At 36.7% G+C, this 27,974-nt stretch overlaps 2 protein-coding genes across 3 annotated transcripts; one reads left to right on the plus strand and one right to left on the minus strand.

Annotated features, from left to right (window-relative positions):
* The first annotated feature begins 1,776 nt into the window (after positions 1-1,776).
* Positions 1,777-7,606, plus strand: LOC124433804 (contactin-5-like). Of its 2 annotated transcripts, none has more exons than XM_046983593.1 (10): positions 1,777-1,926; positions 2,455-2,542; positions 3,120-3,398; positions 4,595-4,924; positions 4,987-5,092; positions 5,603-5,823; positions 6,311-6,452; positions 6,568-6,707; positions 6,832-7,160; positions 7,307-7,606. In XM_046983593.1, exons 2-10 carry the CDS (start codon positions 2,491-2,493, stop codon positions 7,544-7,546), a joined length of 1,839 nt encoding a protein of 612 aa, XP_046839549.1. In that variant the 5' UTR covers positions 1,777-1,926; positions 2,455-2,490; the 3' UTR covers positions 7,547-7,606. The 2 variants fall into 2 exon arrangements, with proteins under 2 accessions (XP_046839549.1, XP_046839550.1); XM_046983594.1 differs by having other exon boundaries at positions 1,820-1,926; positions 2,428-2,542.
* Positions 7,607-11,926: 4,320 nt separating this feature from the next.
* LOC124433805 (tyrosine-protein phosphatase non-receptor type 12-like) lies at positions 11,927-27,723 on the minus strand. Its single transcript, XM_046983595.1, has 22 exons — positions 27,325-27,723; positions 24,771-26,894; positions 22,510-22,624; positions 22,369-22,442; positions 21,383-21,478; positions 21,188-21,226; positions 20,745-20,816; positions 20,587-20,649; positions 20,186-20,325; positions 19,509-19,575; positions 17,908-17,982; positions 16,985-17,207; positions 16,375-16,515; positions 16,006-16,086; positions 15,872-15,928; positions 15,399-15,596; positions 14,679-14,721; positions 14,054-14,096; positions 13,685-13,728; positions 13,087-13,132; positions 12,816-12,899; positions 11,927-12,601 (listed from the first exon to the last, which is right to left on the minus strand). The coding sequence occupies exons 2-19, from the start codon at positions 24,873-24,875 to the stop codon at positions 13,702-13,704; spliced, it is 1,659 nt and encodes a 552-aa protein (XP_046839551.1). The 5' UTR covers positions 24,876-26,894; positions 27,325-27,723; the 3' UTR covers positions 11,927-12,601; positions 12,816-12,899; positions 13,087-13,132; positions 13,685-13,701.
* Between the last annotated feature and the right edge of the window lie 251 nt (positions 27,724-27,974).

Here is a 27,974-nt window from a genome sequence, read left to right on the forward strand (position 1 = left end):
AGTTAGTTACGTAAAGGCTAACTTCGCCAAAACAACAGCATCTTTGTATGTGGGCATTTTTTTGTGATCGACCGACCCAACTTTTAGAGGCTGATTACACGAGCCCGGGTAGCTGGAATTCAGGCAAGCTTTATATGATTTTGGCAAATGGAAACGATTCAATACTTATCATCAGATAAATCTTCTTGAGCAAATTTCAGAATATTCTGAATTATGGATCTGAAACGTGTAATAATATTTTTTTAATAGTGCGTCCTTGATTGCCAGGTCTTCTGTTGGCAAATGGTTCTTCTTGATTCGCCTTTGGAATCGCCTGGTGTATCGTTCGAATAAATAGGTTTTACATCTTACATTGACAAGTTTCGATCTTATCCACAGCTTACGTAAACATAGAGAGTATTATTTGATTAAAAAACGGAAGAACTAAATGATTTAAGGTTGTTGTTGCATTAGGTTTTGCGCAGTGTAATCGTTCATTTTCCTCCGTGCGACAGCGAATCACACAATACTGACGAAGAATAATCTTGTGCCAATGACATAAGTAAAATTTGTGATTCGTTGACGTCACAACGTCAGGATCTGCATCACTTCATGTCACATTGTTAGAGTTCAGAATGTAACAAGGTGCGACATCGAGTGTCTCATCACGAGATTTTGACGATATTTGATATTTCGTGGATTAATGCGATAAGTTATAATCTGTTTTTGTGATGCCATGATTTTGTCACAAAGAGCAATAAACACGATGCCAAAAAAACATAATTGTATGAGAAGCTATGAGAAGTCAAGCTTCTTCATTCAGGTGCACCGGTGAAAGGATAACAAGACTAGAAAATATGACGTGACTGAAAAAAGTTCCACAATAAATCTCAGGGTCGAGTTATAGTTGTCTGTTCACTATCCCACGGTATTTTTAGCCATTATTAAGCTTCGTGTTGCGAGCTGGTGTCGAATCATAGAAATGACGACGCAAAAGAAAAACTATTTCTCTCTCATGTCAATGTTTTCAACGTTGAAAACGCTACCCCACAAAGAAAGTCAAAGGTCGTCATTTCACAGCAAGAGATTTTCCAAAATTAAGACAAAATAAAAAGCTGATGGCTTTAAGCCCAAAGATTGGCATTCATATGCACTGATGCACATCAACATGCACGACAAAACAAAAACACGCTTCGCATAAATCGATTTTTAATTGCAACCTTTTAATTTCATGCTGTATACAATGTATCCATGTACCCAAACACTATAAAACTCGAACATTCTTCTACATGCCCATGTGCAAACTGTGGCCCCTTTAGATTCGTAAATAACAAGTGTTTTCCCGAGTCTGCACTTGCAATGTCTTATACGCCCTTAACTTTCCAAACGTTATCACGCCTTGTTGTTATCAAATCTTATCTATTCGTTATTTGGGAGGGAAGGCAGTCTTTCATTTGCCCATAAATGTATTTGTTTTGTCTGTCTATTTGTACAACGCCGTTGTTGGCAATTGTCTCTATGCCGTAATTCCAGCTGATAGCTTTCGTGAAAGGATTGAGAAGCGAGCTGAATGGAATGAGCATCGTGGATATCATTGATGATGAGAGTACATTTGTTATTTCAACTGTTATCATGGCATATCTGTTCCATAGAATAAGTAAGATTAATAAATAAGCAAATGAAGATTTTCTTGACCAAAAGACTTGACCGGCAAGAGCTCAAGCACAACGTCCTCACAGAATTGACAATTTTCTCAAAGGAATCATGTGGAAGCGCAAAAGCCAATCAAAACGCGCGGGTTAAAAAAGCGGAACTCAGCTAACGGCAATTCATATAAGGACGTTAATGATTTCAATGGCATGAAACTTGAGCGGTTACCGTGAGATCATTTGTTCAGTTTGCGCATCGAGGAAACGGACTCTATAGAAAGTATCACAGAAGCTTCAGGTAAGATACTTCATGCCTACTGAAACGTGCGTCATACATTCAGAGAAACGGCTAATGATTTTGATCACATATTAGAAGATATAGATTGCTTACCAACGCGCATGACGTGGTGTAAGGAGCGATATGTCAAAGGTTGTACTTGTACAAACTCGAGCAATTTTTGGTTTGCTAATGTTTTTGCACCGTATTTTTGGATTGTTTGTGCAGGAACATTTCGATCTTCGGTACCTAAAAATGTTTCGACAGAAATCTGCAAATCGTCCATGTAGACGAGTCTCACGAATATGCGCGAACTTTCTATAAGTAGAGAACTTGAATTAGAAAGCGAGAATCCGGATTGTGTTTGTAAACTGATCTCAGTAATCTGAAAAATTGTACAAAACCAATTTTAATAGAAAACTTTGTATTTGTGATTCTCGCAGCGGACAACTTTAAGACAAAGAGCGTATAGTATCAATATGGGATGTAAAAGCAACAATTGAAACTTGACCTATTTCACAGATATTTCAACACTATTCATTTGCACAGTGTATTACCTCCGGGACGAACTTTCACGAACGCAAGATGAATGGAATGGATCTTCGATTGTACTTAATCTTCTTTGCCGCAGTCGAAGGTAAAAAAAGTATTGGCTGTGAAGTACCCATGTTATTTAAGAGTTTTTTTCTTCTTTTTTCCTCGTAATTCTTTGGTAAAGAATAGAAATAGATTCTGCATCCCTTCATTATCACATTGTAATTTGAGCTTCGAAATAATTCATAAGTATAACATTTTTGTCGAGAATGTTATTTGCTAAAAGTTGAGAATTAATTACAACACTTTGTATTTTCATCAGAAACCAAAATCATAAGAGAAAACACACCACATATAGCATCATCTTGTAAACTCAAGATGCGAATTACGTTAATCTTTTCTCACTTCACTTGTGGCCTCTTCATAACTCAATCATATCTTGAGCTCACGTGATGATGGTGATTGGAATGAGTTTTTTCTTGCATTTTTTTGAATTATCGACTAGAAAAGGTTTTCGGGAAATACTCCTCCTCTTTCAGTGGAAGTGCTATGTTTAAACTTGAGTGCTCCAGTACAAGTGTATACATTGCGAGTGATCTGTTTTTCAACAATTTATAGAGTCTTCCAACAAAAAATAGCACTGTTTAATTGGCTTAATTAACAACGTCTTTCTGCCATAGCCACATCACTCGAGTTCAGTGAGAACGCTCCCGAAAATTACACTGGATTAGCTGAAAATTTTCGAAATCTGGAGTGCAACATAAAAGGAGCGAAGACATACGAATGGTTTCATAACGATACGAAAATCCCTTCGGATGGCAACAAATTTTATCTCTTCACAAACAAACTTGTCGTACTCCAGAGCACGGCGACCGCTGACTACCAAGGAACGTACCAGTGCCTGGCCACAAGTGACGATGAAGTACTTCGTGGTCCCAAAATAAAAGTTCGTTTTCCTCGTAAGTGTGTGATAAATTGACACTTCTAAGTTCATATTCTAATATTTGTATACTTCTTATGCCATAAACGTCCTTGTAGACAAATAATTCCGTAAAGAATTTCTTTTCAAATTCCGAGGGAGGGGGAACGGGTTTTGAGTTCTTGAGGAAAAGACAATCACTGCATTTTTTTGAGACTTGCGCCTTTCTTTAAGACTTACGCTGTTATTTCTTTTTTGGTGTTAACATGAAAAAATTCTGAAAATATAACCTTTCACAAATCACTAGTCTTATTATAAAATTGTCCTTATCAAACAAACCAGTTCTCTTGAGTGGACAGAATGTATCAAATGAAGAGGACTTTAGTAATTTATATATTCTATAACTATAATGCTCCATAAATTATCAAGCTCATGAATGCGTAAAATATTGTCAGTTACGAGCATAACCTATATTGCAAGCATTAAGCATTTTTCGGTAGCGTCGGAAAGAATACGAAAGTTGGGAGAAGGGGCATATTTTAGAAATTATAGTACCAATCTATAATATGGTACTAAGTAAACGCCATTTTGAATTTTAGCAACGCCCGTCGCCCAATCGCACATGTCATAAACTAATAAAATAAAAGAATTGGGAAAGGTTCCAGCTTGTTTCTTTAAAAGTCCACTCAGTTGCATTTTAGATACATAATTTTCATAGTCAAAATAGACCATTGGTAAACATTATATTTCTTAGTAATTTTGCTATCTTAATGCAAAGGCGGGGAGACTTCCCCCTCTTCTCATTAGCCCTCCTTGCCCCTGCTTCAGACGCCCCTGGGGTATTTAACATGACTTCTGTTAGAGCAATATCTGCACAATAATGCAATCGTGGTGATTAGCGAAAAGGTGTATAGAAAAACTGCAAATCTTCGAAATCGACCGACATTGTCTTTCTTTATTATTAAACTAACGTATTTTCAACGAAGTACGTTTATATGGTTTGTGGATATTTTTGTGTACATAGGTTTTTTAAAATAAGCGAACTTTAAAATAAAGTCAAGTGTTCAAATTTTGATGCTTGATCACTAAGCTAATCCCTAAGTTGCAATATTATGCAATTTTGATCGTTAGAATTTTGGTCAAGTTCACACTAGCAGAAAAGCTTTTGAGCATGGAACAAAGTTATGTAAATATTGTGATCTTCATTTACTCACTTCCAAATTATCAAATGTTTAGCTGTCGATGGATTCTACAAGACAGACAGCGAAGTCGAAGAAGCACTTGTTACTGTTGGCAAGGACTTTGCACTGACCTGCCCGCCAAGAAAATTGTCTAGAGACGTTTTTTTCCATTGGGGTGGACGACGTGGGACAACGGGAGCATGGTTTCTAACTTCTGCCAAACATTACATGATAATGGAGAATGGAACCCTGCTGTTTGCAAACGTGAGAAAAAAGGATCTTGAAGTTTTCAACGTCGAGAAGAATGGCGTCAGTTGTGTCATTGAGTCGAAAGAATATAAGAATTTGGCATTTTCTCAGCGATTCTTGCTGCGAGAGATTTCAGGTAAAGAACAATCGACTTTTATGTAAGACAGGCAAGGCACTACTGACACTCCTGCGTTCTAGGGGGAAATAAAACTCCTTTTGGACCAATGATCAGAACAGAACTGAAAGACAAAAGAGTTTCACCAGGCAAAAGTATTGTTGTGTTGAGATGTGGAGCAGTTGGGCTGTATGTTAAGTTTTCTTGTTCTTATTTCCACGGTGGTTTTGTAGTAGTTTTATATAACAAAAACTACACTGTCAAATCATGAGAAAAATAATTGAGAACATTTACGTGTGTCCATATGTATAGATCTTCCAGGTTGTTAATGTTTACACGTTTCGACAACCTGGGAGGTAGTCACTTCACTCTGATAAAGATGACTACCGCTGAGTTTGTCCGAACGTCGATCAACAACACTAACAGTTCTTCTTGGGATTCTATCAAACTCAGCAATCTACATCTAAAGACAAGTTCACGGTTTCAAACATTCAAGTTATTAAAAAAATTAGTAACAGCCACCAATAACATGCATATGCACTCCATGAACTGATAGATGAGATAAACTCATTTATGGCTAAGCGTCTAGCTTACGATTCAGTTTCTTTAATATTAAAAAATGATAATCGCGCATACGTGAGTGATTCCGTCATTTATGTTACACTTCCGGTGGAGTAAAGGTGCATTACCTTTTTTTAGTCCTACACCTGACTATACATGGACTTTTACAAATCTGGAAGGGAGAGAGACGACCATCGTCAGCGGTGGTAGAGATGGTTATGAGCTTCAAAACTTTAATCATTTGTTGATGATCACTTCGATCGACATAAAACACGCTGGATTGTATAAATGTAAGGTGAACAGTACGTACAATGGAAAAGATCATGTCGACGAAAGAATGGCAAGACTTGATGTGATAGGTTTAGTGTTTCAATACCCTATTTTTTGAAGCTAATAAAATTTGTACTTTGGGGGAAAACGAACATAATAGCCATAGGAAAGAAAGAACATGAATACCTTAAGAAAGAGATAACACGAATATCTTAGGATAGAGAGAACATGAATATCTTAGGAAAGAGAGAACATGAATATCTTAGGAAAGATAGAACATGAATATCTTAGGAAAGATAGAACATGAATATCTTAGGAAAGAGAGAACATGAATATCTTAGAAAAGAAAGAACATGAATATCTTAGGAAAGAAAGAACATGAATACCTTAGGAAAGAGATAACATGAATATCTTAGGAAAGAGAGACATGAATATCTTAGGAAAAAGAGAACATGAATATCTTAAGAAAAAGGGACACATGAATATCTTAGGAAAAAGAGAACATGAATATCTTAGGAAAGATAGAACATATAAGAAAATCATGTAGTTTTAAAAAATAAACACACATCTTCATAGGAAGACCAATCTGGCTGGAAGGAGGTCAACTAGCAAATGAAACAATAAAAGAGGGCCAAAACTTCTCATGGTCATGCAATGCTTATAGTTATCCAGCCCCGACTTACTCTTGGACAAAAAATGGAATGGAACTATCTGAATCGTATGTAAATCATTGTTCACGCTGTATAACCTAAATAGAGCATTTTAAAAATATTTTCATTTAAGGCATGGCCAAAATTTAGCTACAAATTGCAAATGAGCGTTTCGATATTTAGAAACAACTTAGAAATTCAAGATGGAAAATTATACTTTCAATTGATATCTAAGGCGGACGAAGGAGTTTATAAATGTTTGGTGGGAAACAATCTTGGACTCCTATCTTCGTCAGCAAATCTATCGGTTGAAACAGGAACAGGTGATGATAAATATGGTACATTATGATACATTATAATATGGCAATCTAAACAATAGAATCGTTATATATACTTGTGCATGCAAAATAGGACAGAGGTAGTACTCTTTCTTTCTCTCTCCTTAAGGAGAATCAGGACCAGCAATTACGCTGCTGCACTTGTGCGTACGTGAAAAAAGAAATATATTTTTCTTGGTCGACGGTTCCGGGAGCGTTTCAACGACAACGTTTGAAAATTTCAAAAAGTTCATGTCACTGGTAGTGGAGTCGTTTGATATTGGCCCAAACACAACTCACGTTGGCCTGTTACAGTACTCTAGTAAATCGCATACAGGTCTAGAGTTTTACTTCACAGAGTACCAGACCGCAGGGGAACTAACAGATGCCATTTCCAAAGTTGAGTTTCACTACGGTGCTTACACGTTTGGTGGTTATGCCATGGATTTAGCGCAGCAGGTAAAGAATTCTGATTTAACGCTACCACGAAGGTCATCGTAAGCCTTGACAGTTTTCATGTATAAGCCCGTAGCTCCCCTCTCTCCCCGAGGGCGAGGGTATTTACTTGATCACACTGACGAGCTGTTCGTCTCTTTGCATTACAGATTATGAACCACTACAACAGGGCAGATGCAAAAAACGCATGGGTGCTACTCATGGATGACGGCGTGTGGGATAAGGCCATAGCTCGTAACATTTCGCTTGAAGTACGCCAGTCGGGAAGCAAAATAATTGTACTCGACACCAAAGCAATCATGTACGATATCGCCGACATGGGTCTGATGTTTACCTCCGATGATCTCGAAGATAACGCTCAGAAAGTCGTTGAAGAGATTTGTAAATAGTAGATTTTGTTTTTGTAGGTATAATGAAATAAATGTATTGGATTTTTTCTTTAAATTTAATTATTGCTTGCAATTGCAAAACGCATTTCAGGCCTTTGCTTCCTATGGCCGTCCCTGTTTCTACGTCACTGGTGGAAATTATTAAAATTTTCTGAGCACAATGTTACTGACAAAAAGAAGAGATCGAGAAAATCATTGTATAATTTGCATTATGCCCCACAATCGTATGAGAGATTATTAACCTTTTAAAAACAACGTGATCTTCAGCAACAAAATCAGTGTTTGGTTACCAAATAAGAAATAGATCGTGTGAAATGATGGCTAAACCCTTTTTGGTACAGAATGATTTGGGGGGGGAAATATCAAATTGAAGGACTTGCGAGCATAATTATCACCCGATGTCAAACCTATTTTTGTTTTTCACGTCAACCTTTTTGGAGGTTGTATACGATAGAATATTTTACCAATACTTCTGTGGACTCCAGAAGAGTTGGCAAATGTTATTGTTAGTAAATCCCTGGAGAATGGGTGCAAGTCAAGAATTGACAAAGTTTGGGATCAGGATCATGTAAAAAAAATGTCCATGTGCAGAACATGAAAGACGTTAACCAACTGTAGTCAGCAAGCTAATGTTTACATAATTAATCATATAACACATAAAAGTACAGTTCAAAAGTGCTATGAGAATGGAAAGAGCAATAACAAATGCTATGGTTAAGTGTGTGAGTAATCAAGAAAGGAAAAGATTGATTGGCATTGTCAAGAGTACTTGGCAGCTAATAGCTAATAACTTGGGCTTAAACCGGTTAACAACAAGTCGAAACATTTCCTGATTTTGTCAGAAGTTAGGGTTGACAAGGGAACACGTGGAAGGAGAAAGCAAGTCAAATTTGGAAGCGATTCTCTCGAAACTTTTACGCGAACAATGAAAGCTATCAATGCAGAAATGCCACAGGACTTAACAGAAAAACTATATATGTGTGAAAGATTATAATGCACCTTACTGAACGGAAAGGAACAGATCATATATTACAGAACGTCATCGTCACATCTTTTGCAGTGGCTGCTCATGACAAAAACTTACTTCAAATAATATTTAGAGAAGAATGTTAATAAAACATTTGAGCGAAAGACATTTGAAGGCTACGGTAAAATTTGCAGTTGAAAAGGAAGAATGTAGTGTTCAGTTATATTTTGGTATGACTAGTGGGATATATTTACAGCATTCCAAGACAATATACAGCTAAACAATTAAACAACGAAGGAAGGCAATTACGTGTAATATAAAATATTTGATCCTGTATCAACTTAAAGAGAAGTAGTCTACTTATACTGACATTTATTGGAAGATGCTCCTTTTAAAAGACATCTACGCTTTGGAATATATATCAAAGCAGAAATTTTCTGTTCACCACAAGAAAATGACACAATGAGCTGCCCGAACAAATCTACACCGCATAAGCGTTGGGAAGTATTGTAAAAAGACTCATACTTTTGTAGAAGTAATTGCTTCGACGTCTTACAAGAAAATGCTAAGATGCTGTTGCGAGAAACTCTTAGAATGTTTTATTATTGATTAGCAAAACTGACGATAAATGATTATTAAGTTAAGATATATGCTTTTTAAATTTTTGGTTGTTACTTTACGAATTAATTTTTTTATTATTACTTTCAACACATTGTCATAAGTTGACTAAATTTTCCGTTTGTTTCCTACGCACTCACTGGTCGAGTGTGTAGAGTAAGGTTTCTCAGGTTGTGATGTGTGGTTCGATCCTTAGAGAGTCGGTTATTGTTGGGCTTCTGTGTGGAGCATTAGACTTGAAATAAACGATACCGTGTATATCAGGACAAACAAGTGAGCGAAGTAAGGGGAAATAATAGCACACACAACATGTGCAAATGGCATTTCTATTGTTGGTTTTTCGAGAATGGTATTTTCAGAAAAAAATCGCAAAGAAAAAAAGACAAGTTGATATCTTGCAATAACTTTGCCCTAAAAAACTAAGTCTTTTAAATTTTTCTAGGACTCCCTTAAGGGTGTCAATTTATAATAGTTAGGAAACAGAGGGCAAACCGAATGCCCTTTTACTTCCCCTCCTACCCTCAACCTTGCACTCAATCGGCAATCTCCAACCCTAACTACCGACGATACCGGGCCGAACCAAGAACTTCGTGCATTGGAGATCAAACAGAGCCTGTTGAGCCAGAAGATCAACAACGAATACTAAAGGTTTCATGGCATATTTCCGCCTTTGTTTAACTTTGAAGTAGAAATATACAATGTACAAGGTGGTCTCGAACCTTAGATTGTGCACTTACCTTACCCTTAGAGATATTTATCTATTATTGAACTCTAAAAAGCGAAAGAGAACGAAAGGGTCTCGAACCCGAAAAGCAGTGATTATCAAACCGTTTTCTGTCCCACTAAGCTAGACGAGAGACGTGGAAGACCAGCTACAACATATTAAGTATTTGAAACAGAATAGTATTTATCGCCCAGTTAAAACATTGAGTTGCAACGTGTTTATCCAATGTCTTTGGTGTCATTATTGCAATGATAGAAATATAAATGGAAAAGCTTGCACAATTTTATCGTCGAACCATAGCATTCGAAGCAAAGAACATTTCAACAAGAAGAAAGAAGACGAATGAAGTATGCACAATAGCATCCATTGCTATGTGGTAAACCAGGACAATGGTGCGCATGTCATTCGTCAATGATTTTATTTAATGATAAATAACAAACGCATTTGATATTTGACTAATCTGTCACGAATGACAAATGTTGTTCAAAACTTACGCGCACACTAGGAAATTTTTTCAATCACACTTGTCACGAATAACAAGAACACGCGGCAAGTTCACCAGTGTGCGGCGGGCTTAATTCCAAATTTAGGGAAAATTGGTTGTTTCAATTTTAAATGTTTTGAGAAGTTATTAAATCAGAATATTGTAAAATTGCTTGAGAAGATTTATCTGATGATAAGTATTGAATCGTTCCATTTGCCAAAATCATTTAACGCTTGGCGGAATCCCGGCTACTGGGGCTCATGTAATCAGCCCCTAAGAAGTTATGTCAGATTCTCAGGGGCAGAAAAGGTTTTGTGCAGGTAACAAAGATATGTAAATATATGTACGCGTAGTATTTCTTAAATAACATGCGTCAGTGTAGGTGGTGATGAATGAACAGCAGAGAACAAGAACAGTCTGCTTCACACTGTCTAAAATATAAACTAAGACAACGTGTGTCTGCGTAGTTAGTAATGAATGACGCAAGAGAAAACGATAACAGCCTCTTTAAAAATCTGAAAGATAAAGTAAGATAACGTGTGTCGGTGTATCCAGTGATGTTTTGCTGGGGGAACAGCGTTCCCTAACTATTTGACAAGAACAGCGTTTCCTTTCTGAAGAATCACGCGTGGAGGAACGCCTCCCGCCCGTAATAATATATTGTGGCTAGCAAATATCAATTATATAGAACTCATTGTCTCTACAAGATAATTTGTTAAAATTTGCTTGTTGTAAAATTACATGATTAAAATGTCGTTCATGTCCTCTTTTCGAAATGTCGTTGATGTCGTTTTTTTAAATGTCGCTCATGTCGTCTTTTTTAAACGTCGTTGATCGTTCATATCGTCTTATTTAAACGTCGTTCATGCCTTCTTTTTCAAGTGTCGGTCATGTTGTCTTTTCGAAAAGTCGTTCATGTTGTCATTTTCCAATGTCGTTCATGTCGCATTTATAAAATGTTGTTTATGTCGTCTATTTCACAGACGTGCGGTAGCTATCATTTCTGTGGTGGAGTAAATATTTTCCCCAACTCACATTGAAGGTTCCGCCATATTTTCTCCCAATTAACGTTTAAAATTTGCCCAACTTTACAATCTTTAAACTTTGCAAGCTGCTCACACCCCCCGTCCCGTACTCCTATTAGAGCACATGAATACCTTAGAATAGAGAACACGAATATCTTAGGAAAGAGTGCATGGATATCTTATGAAAAGAGAGAATAAGAATTTTATTAGACGAAATGACATGTATATCTCAAGAAAGAGAGATGATTATCTTAGGAAAGAGAGAGCATGAATATCTTAGGAAAGACCGAAAGAGAGATTATGAACACATTAAAAAATCTTAGGAAACACAGAGCATGTAACAAACACATGTAGTTTTTTAAAAAAAGAACACACATATGTTCATAGGAAGACCAGTCAGGCTGGAAGGAGGTCAACTAGCAAATGAAACAATAAGAGGGCCAAAATTTCTCATGGTCATGCAATGCTTATAGTTATCCAGCCCCGAGATACTCTTGGACAAAAAATGGAATGGAACTATCTGAATCGTATGTAAATCATTGTTCACGCTGTATAACCTAAATAGAGCATTTTAAAAATATTTTCATTTAAGATATGCCAAAATATACAAATGACAAATCAACGCTCCGATATTTAGAAACAAACTAGAAATTCAAGATGGAAAATTGTACTTTCATTCGATATTTAAGGCCGACGAAGGAGTTTATAAATGTTTGGTGTAAAAATTCTAGGACTCCACCTTCGTCAGCAAATCTAACGGTTGAAATAGGAACAGGTCATGATAAATATGGTGCGTGATGATTTATTATATTATCATCTAAACAATACAATCATTAAATGTACTTGCGCATTTCACTTCCTAGCAGCAAATTTTAAAAAATAGAAATTTCCTGCAAAACTTAAAAATTTCAGGAGAAATATTTTAGTTGCTGAAAAGATACGCAGTTAGCAAATTACAAAATGGTATTGTTTAGTTCACAGAATACAGATTACAGGGTAATGTGATAAACCATTTAATACACCTGTATTCTAAATCTACTAATAATTTCTATAAAAACTCCTGCAAGAGACAAAAACGCAAGAAATGCGTGAAACAATTGGGAAAAATTTCCTGGCACAGTACAAGTAAACGGAGAAAAATTTTTTTCGATATTTATTCTTTCCTACTACGACGATTGATTGTATTGACGTTTTACTTCTTAAAGAACATTTAAACCAAAGCCTCGTCGTCTTGCATCTAAAGAACAACATACATTACTAAGGGATAAAAAATACTTCGTTGATGCAAAAGATAATGTTATGAAAAACTTTTAGTTTTGTTTATAGGGAAATAAATTTCATCTTTTAGACCAATCCCATATCTTTCCAATCCCTTCGCAAAAAATGTCTACTGCCTAAGTTTACTAACTTGGGAAAACAAGTCTTGAAAAGTTAACTTAGTGCTGGCTAACCTTAAAATACGTGTTGAACTTTCACCTTCCAGCTACTCGGTGGATTGCGGGGACCTTTAGGCTTCCCAATTCTTACCCCGTAACCTGCAACAAAAACACGCCTGAATGTAAAGACATTACTCTCTGTTTCAACTATTTTTTAAAAATAATTTGGAGATTTTGTCCGTGATTTATTAATATTCTAGAACCAAAATCACAAATTAGTTAAAATGATAATATACAAAAGCGTCCATGAACTTTCTAGTCGTTCTAACTCTTTGATCAATTTTACCTATGTTAGTCTGCCCTGGCGCCTGGGACGTTCTTCTTTTAGGAGCCTGCATAATGAACAATATACACTACATACATCAATCAATAACAAGGGTTGGTATATTTCTTTATCTACAATAAATAAATGTTAACGTTACTACAAAATCTATTCTCCACACTTCAAATCATAGCAAACATCTTGAAACACACCACCACATTACATGCTCATGCATATAGTTTAATGTTTTCGTGTTCTCTCTTTCCTAAGATATTCATGTTCTCTCTTTCCTAAGATATTCATGTTCTCTCTTTCCTAAGATATTCATGTTCTTTCTTTCCTAAGATATTCATGTTCTCTCTTTCCTAAGATATTCATGTTCTCTCTTTCCTAAGATATTCATGTTCTTTCTTTCCTAAGATATTCATGTTCTCTCTTTCTTAAGATATTCATGTTCTCTTTCCTAAGATATTCATGTTCTCTCTTTCCTAAGATATTCATTATCCCTCTTTTTTCAAACATCAAGATTTTTCAAGATATATCTCTTCTTTCCTCGTGCAGTCTGTGCCCTAAATTTTACGATATATTATATTTGGAAAAAAGAAACACAAAACTCACAAACCTGTGGCGTAGATGGCGTTAACGCATTTCGTGATTTGGCAAACTCTATAAACAATCAGTAGTAACGTTGGAAAAAAGTGTTAGGCACTAAATCATAAATTATCATCATACATTATCATACTTCATTATACATTATAACGCTCATTATGCATTCTGAAGCATTCATCATTCTTTATATTTGAATTGTAACAACTATAAAGTTCACTTCCAAAAATATTTCAAAAAACTAAAAGGCAGTAGCATTCGCACTGCACTTATTGGAATGGATCATGCAAGCCAAGAACATCAATTTCCACCAACACGAGAAAAATGCATGGAAAACAAAAATTGTGGGAAATTTAGAAATGTAGTCGTCTCAAGCAAGAGTTACCTGATGGTTTATCAAGAGAACCCACAGACTTGGAACCAGTGTCCTTTGAAATAGTTAAAATATCGTGAGTCAATTAGTGAAACAATTCGGAATACGATTATATGTTTTACTAGAAATTTTAGCAATTGGGAATTTTATTAGAACTTCTCAATGTTTCAAAGTTCTTTTTTTAAATAAACGCGGCATGGAAAGTAGTGTATCTTCCAACTGTAATAATAAGACTCTGTAATTTCGTTTATATTTGATGACTATACAGGGGAGGCTGTCGACCGTAGAAAAATGACAGCATATCGACTCAATTCCTTTGAAGGACATCGAACAAAGTTGTCCTTCATCTCTTCCTACGAACGACAACAGCAATGAAACTTTCAGTCAAATTGTAACTGAAAGTTTCATTTTTCTCACACAATTAAGACATCGCTTGAAATCAAAATGCCGTTTTTTTGCCGTTAAAAATTTAGATCTCCTTACACGATTTAGCTAATTGAGGATTGTATAAAATTTGACCAAGCGCTTGAGAAAAAGTAGCCATGTGCGCAAATTTTTTAGACAAACGTCATACAATATGTGAAGTGGAGATCCGCTTTTATTAATTAAGACAAAGAATTCGCTTTTGGCCACATACCGCAGAGTGGAGGCTGTCGTTCGCAAATCTTTTGCATTCACATCTAAAAAAGTAGAAAAAGAAAATTGGCGGTTCGAACACAAAACAATCTGTTCACAATAATGTGATATTTTAGCAATATCAGTGAGGTGACGTTTGAAGAAACAACAGCAGTCACGTGGTGTTTCGGCACGTCACGTGGTATTTGAGCTAGGGACAGCATCACGTCATATTTCAGCAAGTGACTGCCATTATGAGAACGGTAAACAAAGTGCACGCAGCAGAAATATTATTTAATTGGGAAGCCTCGTTTTTATCACGGTTTTAACCATCTCCTTTATAATGTGAATCTTTTTCTCCATTTTAAGATCATAAGATCCAAACACAATTAGCTACTCTTCATTTTGTAAATACGTAGCCAGCCTCGATAGTTAAAATCGCTTCTCTATATTAGGACAATGTTTAATAGAATAATATTGCAAAAAACGACATTCGGGGATTTCAATGCTCAATCTCAAAACGTTTTCGTGTATTTTTGACCTCAAATGTCCGAGCAAAGCAGCGCAGCAACAACGCAGTTGATTGATTAATGGTTTATTAAAGATGTATTGTAGCCTTTTCTTAATCATATAAAAAAGAAACTGGTTATTAAATTAAAGACTTTATGGCATATATGATAAAAGATTTGATTCCACGTTGAAAACATTCACCCAGTAACACAAACGAAGCTCTAAAAATCACCTGAAGATGAAACATTATTCGGCAAAACTTTGGCCCTGTCTAGCATCTGTTGTAATGATTTACCAGAGCCAACAGAACTGTTCGTTGGGTTCTCAAGGACGTGGTATGTGCGATCCCCTTGATCATAGCTGTTAGAACGAAGATGAGCCATTTGCTTCGCAGTTGTCGAAGCACTACGTGCTGAGTACGGTTCGGGTACTAAACATGTCACAGAAGAATACAGAAGACTGCAATCCATAGACTGCATGGGAGTAGACAGACCGCAATTTTGGTCGTGCTATGCAAATATTTAGGTGTTCGCTCACTTTAAAAACAAACATCTCACATAGCATGACCAAAACTTTTGGATTCGCCTATGCCACTGAACCGAATGGATGCCTTGCATCGCCGAGCAATAATTATTATTGGAAAATAAAGAAACCAGCGTTTCCGACACATATAACACACAGAACAAAAAATATAGCAAAACCTACCTTGGACATTTTCGTATTGACTCGGCTTATTGGAGACCTGCGACCGAGGATTTTTGTCTAAATACAAGACAATAAATGGTTTTAAGAAACTAACGCAACCTGGTTTAATTGGTCACAGTGAAATTTGTCCATACCTGGAGCATTTTGGTAAAAACTAGATGGATTATGATCAATGACGAAAGCCGGTAAAGAGTGTCTCTCGGGCTTCCTTGAGGCTGCTCCGGGAAATTAGCAAAAATTGGTTAGGAATGGGTCAATGGCTCGCAATAATACACCTGGGGTCGGTTGCACTATCTATGGCGGAGTGAGTTATTCAAACGTATCAAAATGCTGGTTATATTTAAAAAATGAAACTGCGATAACTTTGAATTCATTCTGTCCATTGTCCATGCGATAAATCGTACTTTATGGCTTTCGTGACGATATTGAAACAAAAAAAACTCTTATCCTGTAGATATAACAAGATTGTTTGACGACATGAGCCGTTTTATACAGACTATTACCATGTTCGAGGATGCTGCTGTTTTGATTTGCGTTTGGCGGAAGGGTTTTTGCACGATTAACGTTAACGTAAGTTTTAGACAAACTTGCATTTCTGACGACCTTTTGTCGAGGTGCTGGCGAAGGTGGACCGATCTGTGTGCCTGTAACAAAAAAGGCAAAAAGTTTTTACTTGCCATGATACAAAATGTCGTTAACATTGGGTATTTCGGTACCGGAATGCCTTCAATGCATGAGCAGAAGTTAGCTACCCTTTCTTATTGTTAGCGAAAAAACATTTGCCGTGAAAAAAAACAAACAAGCCAGTACACAACTCAGTCATGTTTATCTCAGTCGTAGTCATTGCAATTAATAAACATTAGAAGCCCAATAAATGCTGTGTTCAAGACCTAGAGATTTGTGGGCTTTTTCTATCATATAAGCACGCTAAAAAAATCAGTCAAGTGTCAGAACATCGAGCCCCACACCACAATGTGTTTACTATGTTCGCCCCTGGTTATAATCCGTAGAAAACAATGGATTACAAAGGAACTTGTTCGTAGATATCCTTTGCTATAAGCTTTCATATCTATAAACAATCAATAGTTCGTTCCTGCAAACTTTCCTACATACCTGAGGGCATTTTTTGAATTTTATTTTCATTGCTGGGCGGTGATTGGGGCGTTTTCGTTTGTTTACTTGGCGGCAGGGGAGAGCTAGGCTCGGATTCGGAATCCGAACTTAAAGATTTGGATTCGACATTTACGTACAGGTGGTCGTCGTCAATATCAGCAGGGAGGTTCAGTTTTTCGCGGAACATGGACAACATAGCGTGTCCGAGGAACTCGTACTGACCCTAGACAAAAGTAGTGAAGTGATAAACAACCTAATCTTGTTTCCATACAGCTTTTCTAAAATATTCTGGGTCTGATCGGGTTGTTTGAATTAGAAAGATGATAGTTGCTTTCTCTGTAATTATTGCATGCTTATTGTATTGCTGCAAAAAACTCATGGTTGAATGCCGAAGAAGCAAAGCCACTGAGACAGATCTTCTGATTCGAAACTGACCACACTGCCACAATAAAGATGAGATTCTCTAACCACTGAACAATAGACATAATGGTAAGAATGAAGCTGGACACCTTGCCACGAAAAAGACGAGGTGCTCTAAACACTGTGCCAAAAAACAACAGACCATCCCACCACAAAACAGATGAGATGCTCTAACCACTAAGCGACAGAATATAATGGTCCGAATGAGACTGAACACCTTGCCACAATACAGATGACATGCTCAAACCACTGAGCCAAAGAACATAATGGTTGGAATGAAAGAGATCACTCTGCCACAACAAAGACGAGATGCCCTGAGTTAAAATTACGTCACCAGCCTCAAGGATTGATGGGGGGAGGGACATTCACATATTCAAGCTACAATCTTAACTACCAATTCAATGGCACATGATCGTTGTGGCCCATGTACATGAGGTCGACAATGATACACATCTATCACAGCAATCGTTATTTAAAATAAAGATGAAAAAAATTCTCAATACCGCCGTTTGCACCATGGCATGTCGTTGTTTACGTAGACTTTCGACGATGAGGTATGGATCGACTTCTTTGTACCGCTATATCAAAAAATGACAAGTTTTTCGTAGAGAAAGCAAGCAGGAAAATACAGCAGGACTTCGAGAGGAATCACTAAGATTTACAAAATATTCACATATCCACGATGCTACGAGTTAGCATGTGACAATCCTGTATTTGCACCATGGCCTAGAACCCAACCTACTAGATAACTTATTCGACCAAAATTCTATAGTATCGACCGAGGAAAGTCACCATTTTGAACGGTGGAAAACCTGACGACATGTAATATTAAACTCTACTTCTTCTGCGATGGTATACACTTGCTGAGTTAACATCTAGGTTAGGTTTTCAAAATCTTTGTAAGGATTGGTCTATTGAACTTTCTTTTAACTCATTTTTGAAGAACAGAAAAAGAGTTTTGTGTTTATGCCACTTTTCAGAATGGCTTCCCCGCCTCATCCATTGAAATAAAATACATGGAACGCTACCTGTAATACAAAACCCTAATAATTTTCTGAAGCCGTGGTTTTACCCCAGACATGTGTGTGTAGTCAATCAATTATTACTCCGCGAGAGAATGTCAAAACATTAAACACGCGTTTCTGGGGCAAAATCTCGCGTGTCTGGCGTAAGATATGGCTTCACTTATTTGCTTGAGGTTGCATTCCATGTATTTTAGTTCAATGGCCTCATCTTGACAAGGCATTGGGGGATTGAGTTCCAAATCATTGACTTGCACGGTCGCACACATTCATAAAACATGCACAAATAAAATATTAAGCACAGCAGTAGTCACATTACAGTACCAGTACAAATATGTATAATTGCTAAAATTCACTTATTGTAATACAGGGTGACCCAAAAAGATGCGTACCGATGAAAATTTCAATTATGGCTTTAATTAAAAAGCTATTTATTTCAAATTACAACCACACATCATTCAGTTTATGGAAGACTATTCACAAGAGTTTCGGCTATTTCTGTCATTTTTAGTCAATTTATGGCTTTCAAATGTCCACCATTTCGTTGTAGCAAACCTGTACTCGTCTAAAGTTTTGAATCACTTTTATACACTCCTCTTTCGGGATGGCTCTTGTTTTTGCTGTGATGGCAGTTTTAAGTTCTTCAAAAATAAGAGCCATCCCGAAAGAGGAGTGTATAAAAGTGATTCAAACCTTTCCCAGACGAGTACAGGTGTGCTTGCAACGAAATGGTGGACATTTGGAACACATCTTGGGAAAGCCATAAATTGACTAAAAATTGACAGAAATAGCCGAAACTCTTGTGAATAGTCTTCCATAAACTGAATGATGTGTGACTGTAATTTGAAATAAATAGCTTTTTAATTAAAGCCATAATTGAAATTTTCATGGGTACGCATCTTTTTGGGTCACCCTGTACTACAGTGGAAATGATAGAAGAGGAGCGAGGTTCACATTTTCAAAGCAAACACAACGTAAACGGATATCGCTTGATAAACATATCAACTTGAGACACACTGTCGTGCTGTCGTTGCTTCTCATAAAAAGAACACAATTAGTGGGAAATTTTTTTACCATCTCACCTTTGCTTCTAGAAGTGAGTGACTGTAATCCATAGCACATATGGTACCCGTTCGACCACAACCGGCACTGAAAGTAAGTAAGTAATAAAACGTCACAGATCACTGTGGCAGCATCCAAAGTGAGTCCCTGAACTGAATAAAACTGAATGGCTACCTGCCGCATAAAGTTGAAGTCAGCATTTTAAAATAGTCCTGTTGAAGTCAGCATTTTTAAACTAGTCATTTTTAAATCTTTTATCGCATGGTCGACAGACAGTTTACGCTAAAGTAAGCTAGAATTTTGGCTTCATGCAAGAACAGGCAAATTTACCGATCTGGACTAAAGCTTTGGCTTATTGCCAACACAGGCATGTTAACCTAAAGGTTGCATTCCAGTAATATATCTGGTTAAATTTTAAATGTGGTCAAATCATTGTCCACCATGATGGCAGTGATTTCGACTTTTGTACGAACACAAAAGGAAAGTCTAACTCCCAATAACATTTTCTACATTTAACGAGCCTACGTTTCAACAATATCTTAATCATCATCATTATATATAATATTGATAAAAGAGATCCTTAAAATGTTGCTTAATGTGGCTAATGTTTCTGTTTTAGGAATTGTAATCACTTTAATTATACATGCTCTACTCTGATTTTGAGCACTTTTAATTTCTTAAAATAAATCTTTCATACCTGCAATGTAAAACAATTGGACAGTTGTCACGTCTACAATCACGGACCATTTTGATTAATTCAATCAAAGGTAACGTGGTCTTTGGAACACCATGATCTGGCCAAGCCGTGTAATGGAATTGCGTCAGTTTTAGTGATTCCTAAAAGCGAATGTTAAAAAACTGTTAGTCTATGACGTTATTGACGTAAGGTATGACGTTATCGTTTCACAACATTTTAGACTATTCATTCTGATCTGAGCAAAGACGTGTTCGTTCAAAATAAGCAGACAGATGTAGAAAAGAACAATGCCTTAGCCATACAACCTCAAAAAGGATCAGGACATGGCGGGTTTACAAGTAAAATGACCAAACCCCTCCCCTCCCCAGCTCGTCATTTGTATTCATGTAGCTTGCTTATACCTCTCCACATTTTGCCAGCAACGTTCGCATCACAAAGTTATTTTGTACGTTAATGGTTCTTTCCTAATGAAATGAATGTTTGCAGCCGTTCGTAAGATGATAGTCAAAACATTTAAATGTTATAAGGAAAGCGGGATTTTTTGATAAGTGAAACTTACGGTTTTGACGACAATGGCACCAAAAGTTATTGTTGGTTCGTCGCTCTCACACCAGTAACGCTGACACTTTTTCTATTTGACGTATAATAAAAGGCTTTTCAAATTTTGCTAAAGACCAAAAGCAGATGGATGAATCCAGGAGTACGACACACAAAACGAAATGCCTGTACATGTTTGTCGATGTTGATCTTTCAGGTTAGTGCAGTCCCGAGAAGGACTGTCGGTGTTGGAGTTGATTTAAGTTTTAAAATCCTTACTTGACTCTGAAGATATTTACCGCTTTGTCGAAAACGTCAGTTACCACCAACGCCAACAGTCGTTCTCCAAACTCCACTAACCTGGACGATCTACATCTACAAACATTTAACGATACTCCAGATTCGGACCACTCACTATATTACAAATTGAAAGCAGTGGTATAGCTATTCAATAAAATTCCATACTTTTTTACTTTCTTCTTCTTTACAAAGCATAACAACAACCTTAAAAATTAATCATAAAAATCAAGGCAAGCAAATTAAGGTAATTACCTAGCTTTGGGGGAAATTATTGAATAAGATTAAGACGGTTAAGTTCATCTCTCACAGCTCCAATAAATAATATATCCACAAATAATTTCATAAAAATCTACTTTTTACCTTTACTTTATAAGTCCAAACCATTCGCCAAAAATCATTGACCGTGTGTGACAACGGACCTTGCGACGCGATGTATTCGCGATCGCCCTTTAAACCCTAAAATGGTAGAGGCGTACTGTAAAATCTCACGTCTAGATTTAAGAACCAGCTGGGCAAAAATCTCTGATTTTCACCCTCTGTAAATAAGAACTTGTTTATGTTACGGATGTTTCTTCGTCCTTCTGACACAGAACTACTATACAATTCACTCATTTATTGTAGTTTAAGAGCTTCTAATCTCACAAATAGATCTATACTTTCAGATCTAGTCATATCGAACTTAATGTCCTCTCTCTTTGCTTAGTAACATCTCTAGTCTCTCTTACTGCTCTATATATCACATGTGTATACGTCGAACATGACTTAGTGACGTATACACAATCTAATATTTCGGCTAAGATTTCAAACAGGTTCTTATCCTATTTTTAAAAGAGTTGAAACTGAAATATACAACTCAAACAAAACAAACTCTTCGCAAAGTAATGAAAATGGCCCGCGGGAGAGAAACTCCAAAACAAGTCATTAACACACCAGCCATAAAAGACTCGCTTTTTTGCAAAAATAAGGATCTATTTGAGAACACGTTTAGCCTTACATCGCAATGAGCTCCATTTATATAACAATTGGTTTAGGCTAACTTTAAAAAAATCAACGTTCTTGTACGTGGAATTTCACTACACATCAAGACGTATTTTTCGATCTTTACAACGAGTTTAGAACAGAGTGTGCAATATCTTCTTTGCCACTGCTATCAACATTGACAATTTCAAACAGAAATAAATCAAACGGAAATTCCTTTGTGATTTGCATTCCTCTATAATTACTCAGCTTTGGGCGGTGTTTCGAAATAGATCATAGTTATGACTAATTCAATGTAGCGATTAAATGCGGAAACAAACTATTATCTTAACAGTTTCTCAAATTCTGATCAATTGCAAATTTGATACCTTGATGAAATTTGCATTTATGTAATCTGAGCCTTCTTCGCCAGACGAAGGAAGAGTAACCCTTGAATTATCGACTGAAAAGAAAAAATATACCAGAGTCGTACGAGACCACAATAATCCACAACAAAAATATCATCTTACATGGCAATATGTCTTTAAATCGATTCTTGACTTTGTTGGCTGGCAGCTGTCCATGTTTTGTCGCATAAACGGGGTTTCCTTGTTCCTTGTATTGGCTCGACATCTGTCGAAGTTTCTACACAAAAGTACACAATTAAGGACGTAGAAGTGAAACCTTAGATACAGATAGACAGATAGATAGATAGTTCATTGATAAGATCAAAACTTTACATATCTTAAAAAAGGTATTTTGTAATGACCTAAAAACTAATCTAATGGTAAAAAACTAATGATTGTTGGCAGAGGCGCTACTTAGATTTCAAGATTGAGGATGAAGACCTAATTAATTTGTCCGATAAAAGGGCGTGGCATATAATTTTCCCGCTAAAAGAGCGCGGTGCTATTTTGTAGGTAATTACGAAAATTGCTTTTTTTCGTAAGATTTTGTGGAAAATTTCATCAATAATAATGTTTTTACGTTTAATTTCAAACAAGCCTCAATGCTCTTAAAACACTTTCAAGACAAGTTTCTAAGTCCCCCCCTACCCCAGAATCCTCCCCCCTTGAACATAAGCCAGCAAATAAAACAAACAGAAAAAATTAAATAAATTTAAGACGATTGTTGCTCTATGTAAGTTACAATTAGCCAAGGCTAAATGTGATGTACACAGACTTTCATGTAATACATTGAGAAATATGTTTGTAAATGTTGATTGTCCAGGTTGGTATAGTCCTGAGAAGGACTGTTTTTGTTGTTGTTGACCAGGACTGTTAGTCAACAACAACAAAACAGTCCTTCTCAGGACTATACCAACCTGGACGATCAACATTTACAAACATGTAACAATACTCCTGGGTTCAAACCATTTACTTTACATTGGGAAATAAGTGATGATTTATTCTTGCTTTTTAATGTTCCTTCTACCACCATCAGACATACGACATACGATGTTACTTTATAGTTGAAAATCAAATCAACTCAAACTGAAGCGTTATCAATGCAGCATACATGTTAAAAACCTTAATATTACTGGTGCCAGCAAAGCAGAGCAGGGGAAGGGGCAATAGCCCTATTCTATTAATATTTCCAATTGTATTAAATTGGTCTTCATTTGTAGATATTAGAATATCACAAAATACACCAACATACACATACATTTCATTGATTTGCCATTTTTCAACAATGATTGAGAGGCAAATCAATGCCATTTAATGTTTACACATAAATTAGAGTACATAAATTTTGTATGGTTGTAGTCAGTGCAATTATTAGTGGCATCACCATCACAAAATATCGGGAAGTGCTTTACATTTATGAACCCTCCTCTTGCAATGACTGTGTTTGATAAAAAAATCCACAACTTTATCTAGACCATTTTTTTTATCCTCTATCACAATCTGGAGCAACTTTTATACATATTTAACCAAAGCTAGGTATTGTTACACTCCAGCACCACCCTAAAGCTTATGTTCCAGCGTATGTAAGCATTTTTAATCATAAGATTTTTAAAATATGTCTGATTCACTTGACATTCACATTGTGAAATGTTTAACAAGAAAACAGCCTTTTCCTTGACATCACAATGCTTTTTGTAACTATAGTGATGGATAAGTTGAATTGAAATGAAATGAAGAGGGAAGGGGAATAAACTTTTGAAAAGAATTTCATTAGAAAGATCATTGATATGGTCTCTTTCAGTTCTGTTTGTATGATAAGCTCATCAGCATTTTCCCATCCATTTTCCCCAAGCCATCAAGAGGAATTGCAATATATTATTTAAAGCACAACACCTGATAAGGATTTTTCTGATAATCAAGAAAGTGGCAAAAACACAATCCAGTATTTTGAGGCAAACGACTAATTGAAACTATGAAATGTCCTATCTGCAATGGGCGTAGAATACTACATAACTTACTGCATAATGGCAATGGAACTCCACCCAGCTTGCATCATCCATTATGGATATCAACTTACAGCAAATTCCACAGAAATAATAATTGACTTTAACCCCCTCCTCCCCCTCGTATACAACATCTCCCCCTTCGACAAACCATTACACATTTCACCACGAGATCATTCAACTCGCACTCTCTCAGCTTAGGTATAAAATATGGATAGCCAAACGGTAACAAATTTCGAAAAGAGCGCGTGATATTTTATAAGTAACGTATAAAATAGCGTGGCACATTCCAATCTAAAAATTTATCGACCGTAATCAACACACAAGGAACTATTTCAAATCGGTATTTGTTACTTTCCGTCTAGGACTCGTTCTTTATACCTGAAATTCGCGGGCAAAACCGGATACCCCATTCTTATCGAGCTCACTAAGTGTTCTAATTCTCTCCTCGAAACGATGAAATTGTTCTTCCACCTCGTCGTTCATTTTGGCAAGATACAATTCTGGACTGCTATCGTGAACTGCTCGTTTCGATACTTAACTCAGAGGCTTGTTTTGAATTCCTTTTGAATTCCTTTGAAGAGCCAGAATGTTATGAAGGATTTCGAGCAACCTTAAATTGATAGTTACTCGGTCAGTTCATGTACGCAAAAACGTGTAGCAGAAAGTCATAAATTTATTATTTAATATGGTATTGACAAAAATGACACATTTACTGCTTCGGGCGGAAGTGGTTTCTCCAACTCCCTTATTATTAGTACAATAATCGAAGCGAAACGCGACTAGTTTCTATTTCCGTGTTATTACGTTGCCACGTGATTTACGAATCCAAACGAAAATATTTGGAATTCAGAACGAATTTGCATGCTAATAAATGAGACGTTCAAAAAGACCAGAAACGCAAATGATGTTTGCTTAAATCGGTATCTCAACTTGTTGCTAATCTTTAAGCAATATATTCTGGATTATCACTGCATGCGTATTTATTTACATATAAAATTACACTCGTTGGAATAAATATCAAAGCATAAAAACAATTTTGTAAAACCTCGCAGCATTGTTGCTAATGCAATAAGTTGTCCCCATTTAGTTTTTCGTCGAGTTAAAAGACACCTTTCAGGCAACATACGCATGATCATGGTCTTTGCACGAAGAGACTCCCATTCTAGATAATGCATAAAAAATCTTAATGCATCTATTTTTGTAGCACCCTAAACTGTAAGGAATCAAGGATGGCCAAAGCAGATCCTGAGCAGAGCATACGGCTCATCGTGATCTTAGAACATACTCCATCACCAAACCTCTGTGATAACATTGTCGCTACAGTCTTCATTCGTTGCGCCGTGCGCAGTGTGTTTACAACGCGGTAGGGTTGTAGGAAATAAAGCAAGTTTAACAACAACCCCGCGAATCTGTTCAAGGTCGCCAGCCGCAATGAGTTCGGGCGAGAACTCGTTAGTTCCTATCACCCCCTTCGCTTCCATCAAAGTAACGGCAACCTTCACTTTGACCAAACTGAGGCTACGCGAATCGTCCAATTCGCCAAACACAAATTCGTGTTTGGATTTGTACGTGTTTTTAATACAACTGTCAACAAGCTGGAGCAGAGGTGTTCCCTGAGCAAGGTCTGTCAATGACTCTATGTGATAATTTGGGTCCTTTATTTTACTGTTCACCCACTGAATGTGCGTGGAAAAATCCTCATCTTTCTGTTCTGCGAACATGCGCTTACCGCAAGCCAACGGCATTAAAAAACCGTAGCGCAACGATGAAATCAACCATCTTGCCGGTCGAAATAACACTTTAGGTTTTCTTGAATTGTACATAGTATATTATAGCCTGAGGTACGAATCCTCTTTCAGTTGCACGAACCGTCGATATCGAGATGTTTTACACCTTCGCGAGTCTTGTCGAACGTTGCAGTGAATATTTAAATTGACAAAAAGGTGCTTTGAATGCCGTTCAGTTACCCAGCGAGATTGCTCGACTTTGATAATGCGTGTATGGAATGTAATGAAAGAATACCAGCGACACAACGATATATCTTCCTAAATTGATTTCCGGCAAACAGTATACTCGTGAGTAGATATCCAGGATGAGACGATTGATTTAATCGCGGTGTCCACTTAAGAATCCGTTCATGGGTTCATTAAGCTGACAAATTAGAGAAATTCGCAACAATATGCACTTTCATGATTGCGACAAACCTCAAAACACTGCGACAATAAGCAAAAAAACGTGAGGATTAACGTCGAAATCCAGTAATAACCAAAAACAGGCTATGGAAACTCAAAGAACAACAATCTATGTCTACCGTCTGGGATACTTCTAGCTCTTTCTGATAAAAACTGAGTTGTATCAATGAAACTCCTTGAAATATATTCGGTCAACGAACGTTTTTCGTAAATTATCCGCGAGTTCGATTATTTTATAGTCCAGCAAGTATCGTCTGATAGCAGGCTTTAACAGCTAAGTGCCACAGACTATGTTGTCAACAAAATGTACCTATAAAAATTATAATATGTACACTTTAGCAAGAGCCGCTCGGGACGACTGGGATTGAACGCCATATATGGCAAAATCCAAGGGTGCAAACGTATAAAGCGCAATTTTGATGAATATTTTATTTCCCATGGGGCATTTAACATCTGTTAAATATTACTGAAGAAGAAAATATTTTTCAACTACAATAGAAAGAGTTGTTCTTTCACCTTGACGACGGGCAGTAACTTGTTTATCGTGGTTTTGCTCAGTTTGGGTATCGGGCCCACAGAGCTTAAAAATGTAACTTCAAACCGTACATGACAGAACAAAGGCCATTTTGAACAAACAGCCGAATTTGCCGATCAACTTGTCGCAACAGGTTTGTCGCAACAAGCCAACAATCAACGACGAACTGTTAAAGAAAAAATGTCTCAAGATATTTTACACTTACCAAATATTCGCTTGTCCCAGCTGTAAAATATACGTAAATTTTTTCTTCTTGTTGTTTATTTTAACAGAACAATAATCTTGTAAAAGGCAACATTCTTTTACGTTGATCTGATCGTTTAAGTAGATTTGAAGTTGATCACTTATGAAAGCGTGAATAGAATGACAGCTAATTCCCGCGCTCGTCTTTATAAGTGAGAAACAAAGACGCAGTTTCGTGACTTTTGTGTGAAACGCGCACTCTCCCTTCCTCTGTCGACAAATTTCGTCCAAACAAATATACTTCTCTACCTGGAATTTGTCCGAAAATAACGAAGGGAAGTACGTCATGATGATTTGGACAGCGAACGTTTTTCAAATATGCGGTCGGGATGTGTTGTGTAAATGTTTTCGTGCACATAAATGGATCACAACTTATGACAACGCGATGAACTCTGAGGGGAAAGGTTAAACTGCATTTCCTTATCAAAAATGTAAACAAAATTCCTTTGGCAAATATTTTGAAAGATTGGCCGCCATTACAGTCACGCAAGCAAACTTTCTATTTTTGACTTCGAGCAGTTTTAGTTGTCATGTCCGGGCAATAAAACGTTATCGCTGAAAGTATTCATGCAAGAAATGAACGCCCACAGTGAAAAAGGGCAATCATTGATT

This window comes from Xenia sp. Carnegie-2017, unplaced genomic scaffold, assembly GCF_021976095.1.
Source record: "Xenia sp. Carnegie-2017 unplaced genomic scaffold, XeniaSp_v1 HiC_scaffold_14, whole genome shotgun sequence".
Taxonomy (NCBI): domain Eukaryota; kingdom Metazoa; phylum Cnidaria; class Anthozoa; order Malacalcyonacea; family Xeniidae; genus Xenia; species Xenia sp. Carnegie-2017.

What these genes read in the sequence shown, in the direction of transcription:
- LOC124433804 (XM_046983593.1), top strand. Translation starts at nt 2,491, where the DNA reads ATGAATGGAATGGATCTTCGATTGTACTTAATCTTCTTTGCCGCAGTC. An exon ending in AATAAAAGTTCGTTTTCCTC is followed by an intron (nt 3,399 to 4,594) that starts GTAAGTGTGTGA and finishes TCAAATGTTTAG; the next exon opens with CTGTCGATGGATTCTACAAG. An exon ending in GGAATGGAACTATCTGAATC is followed by an intron (nt 6,453 to 6,567) that starts GTATGTAAATCA and finishes TTCGATATTTAG; the next exon opens with AAACAACTTAGAAATTCAAG.
- LOC124433805 (XM_046983595.1), bottom strand. Translation starts at nt 24,875, where the DNA reads ATGAACGACGAGGTGGAAGAACAATTTCATCGTTTCGAGGAGAGAATT. An exon ending in ATTTAAAGACATATTGCCAT is followed by an intron (nt 22,443 to 22,509) that starts GTAAGATGATAT and finishes TTTTCTTTTCAG; the next exon opens with TCGATAATTCAAGGGTTACT. An exon ending in TTTTTACCAAAATGCTCCAG is followed by an intron (nt 15,929 to 16,005) that starts GTATGGACAAAT and finishes TCTTGTATTTAG; the next exon opens with ACAAAAATCCTCGGTCGCAG.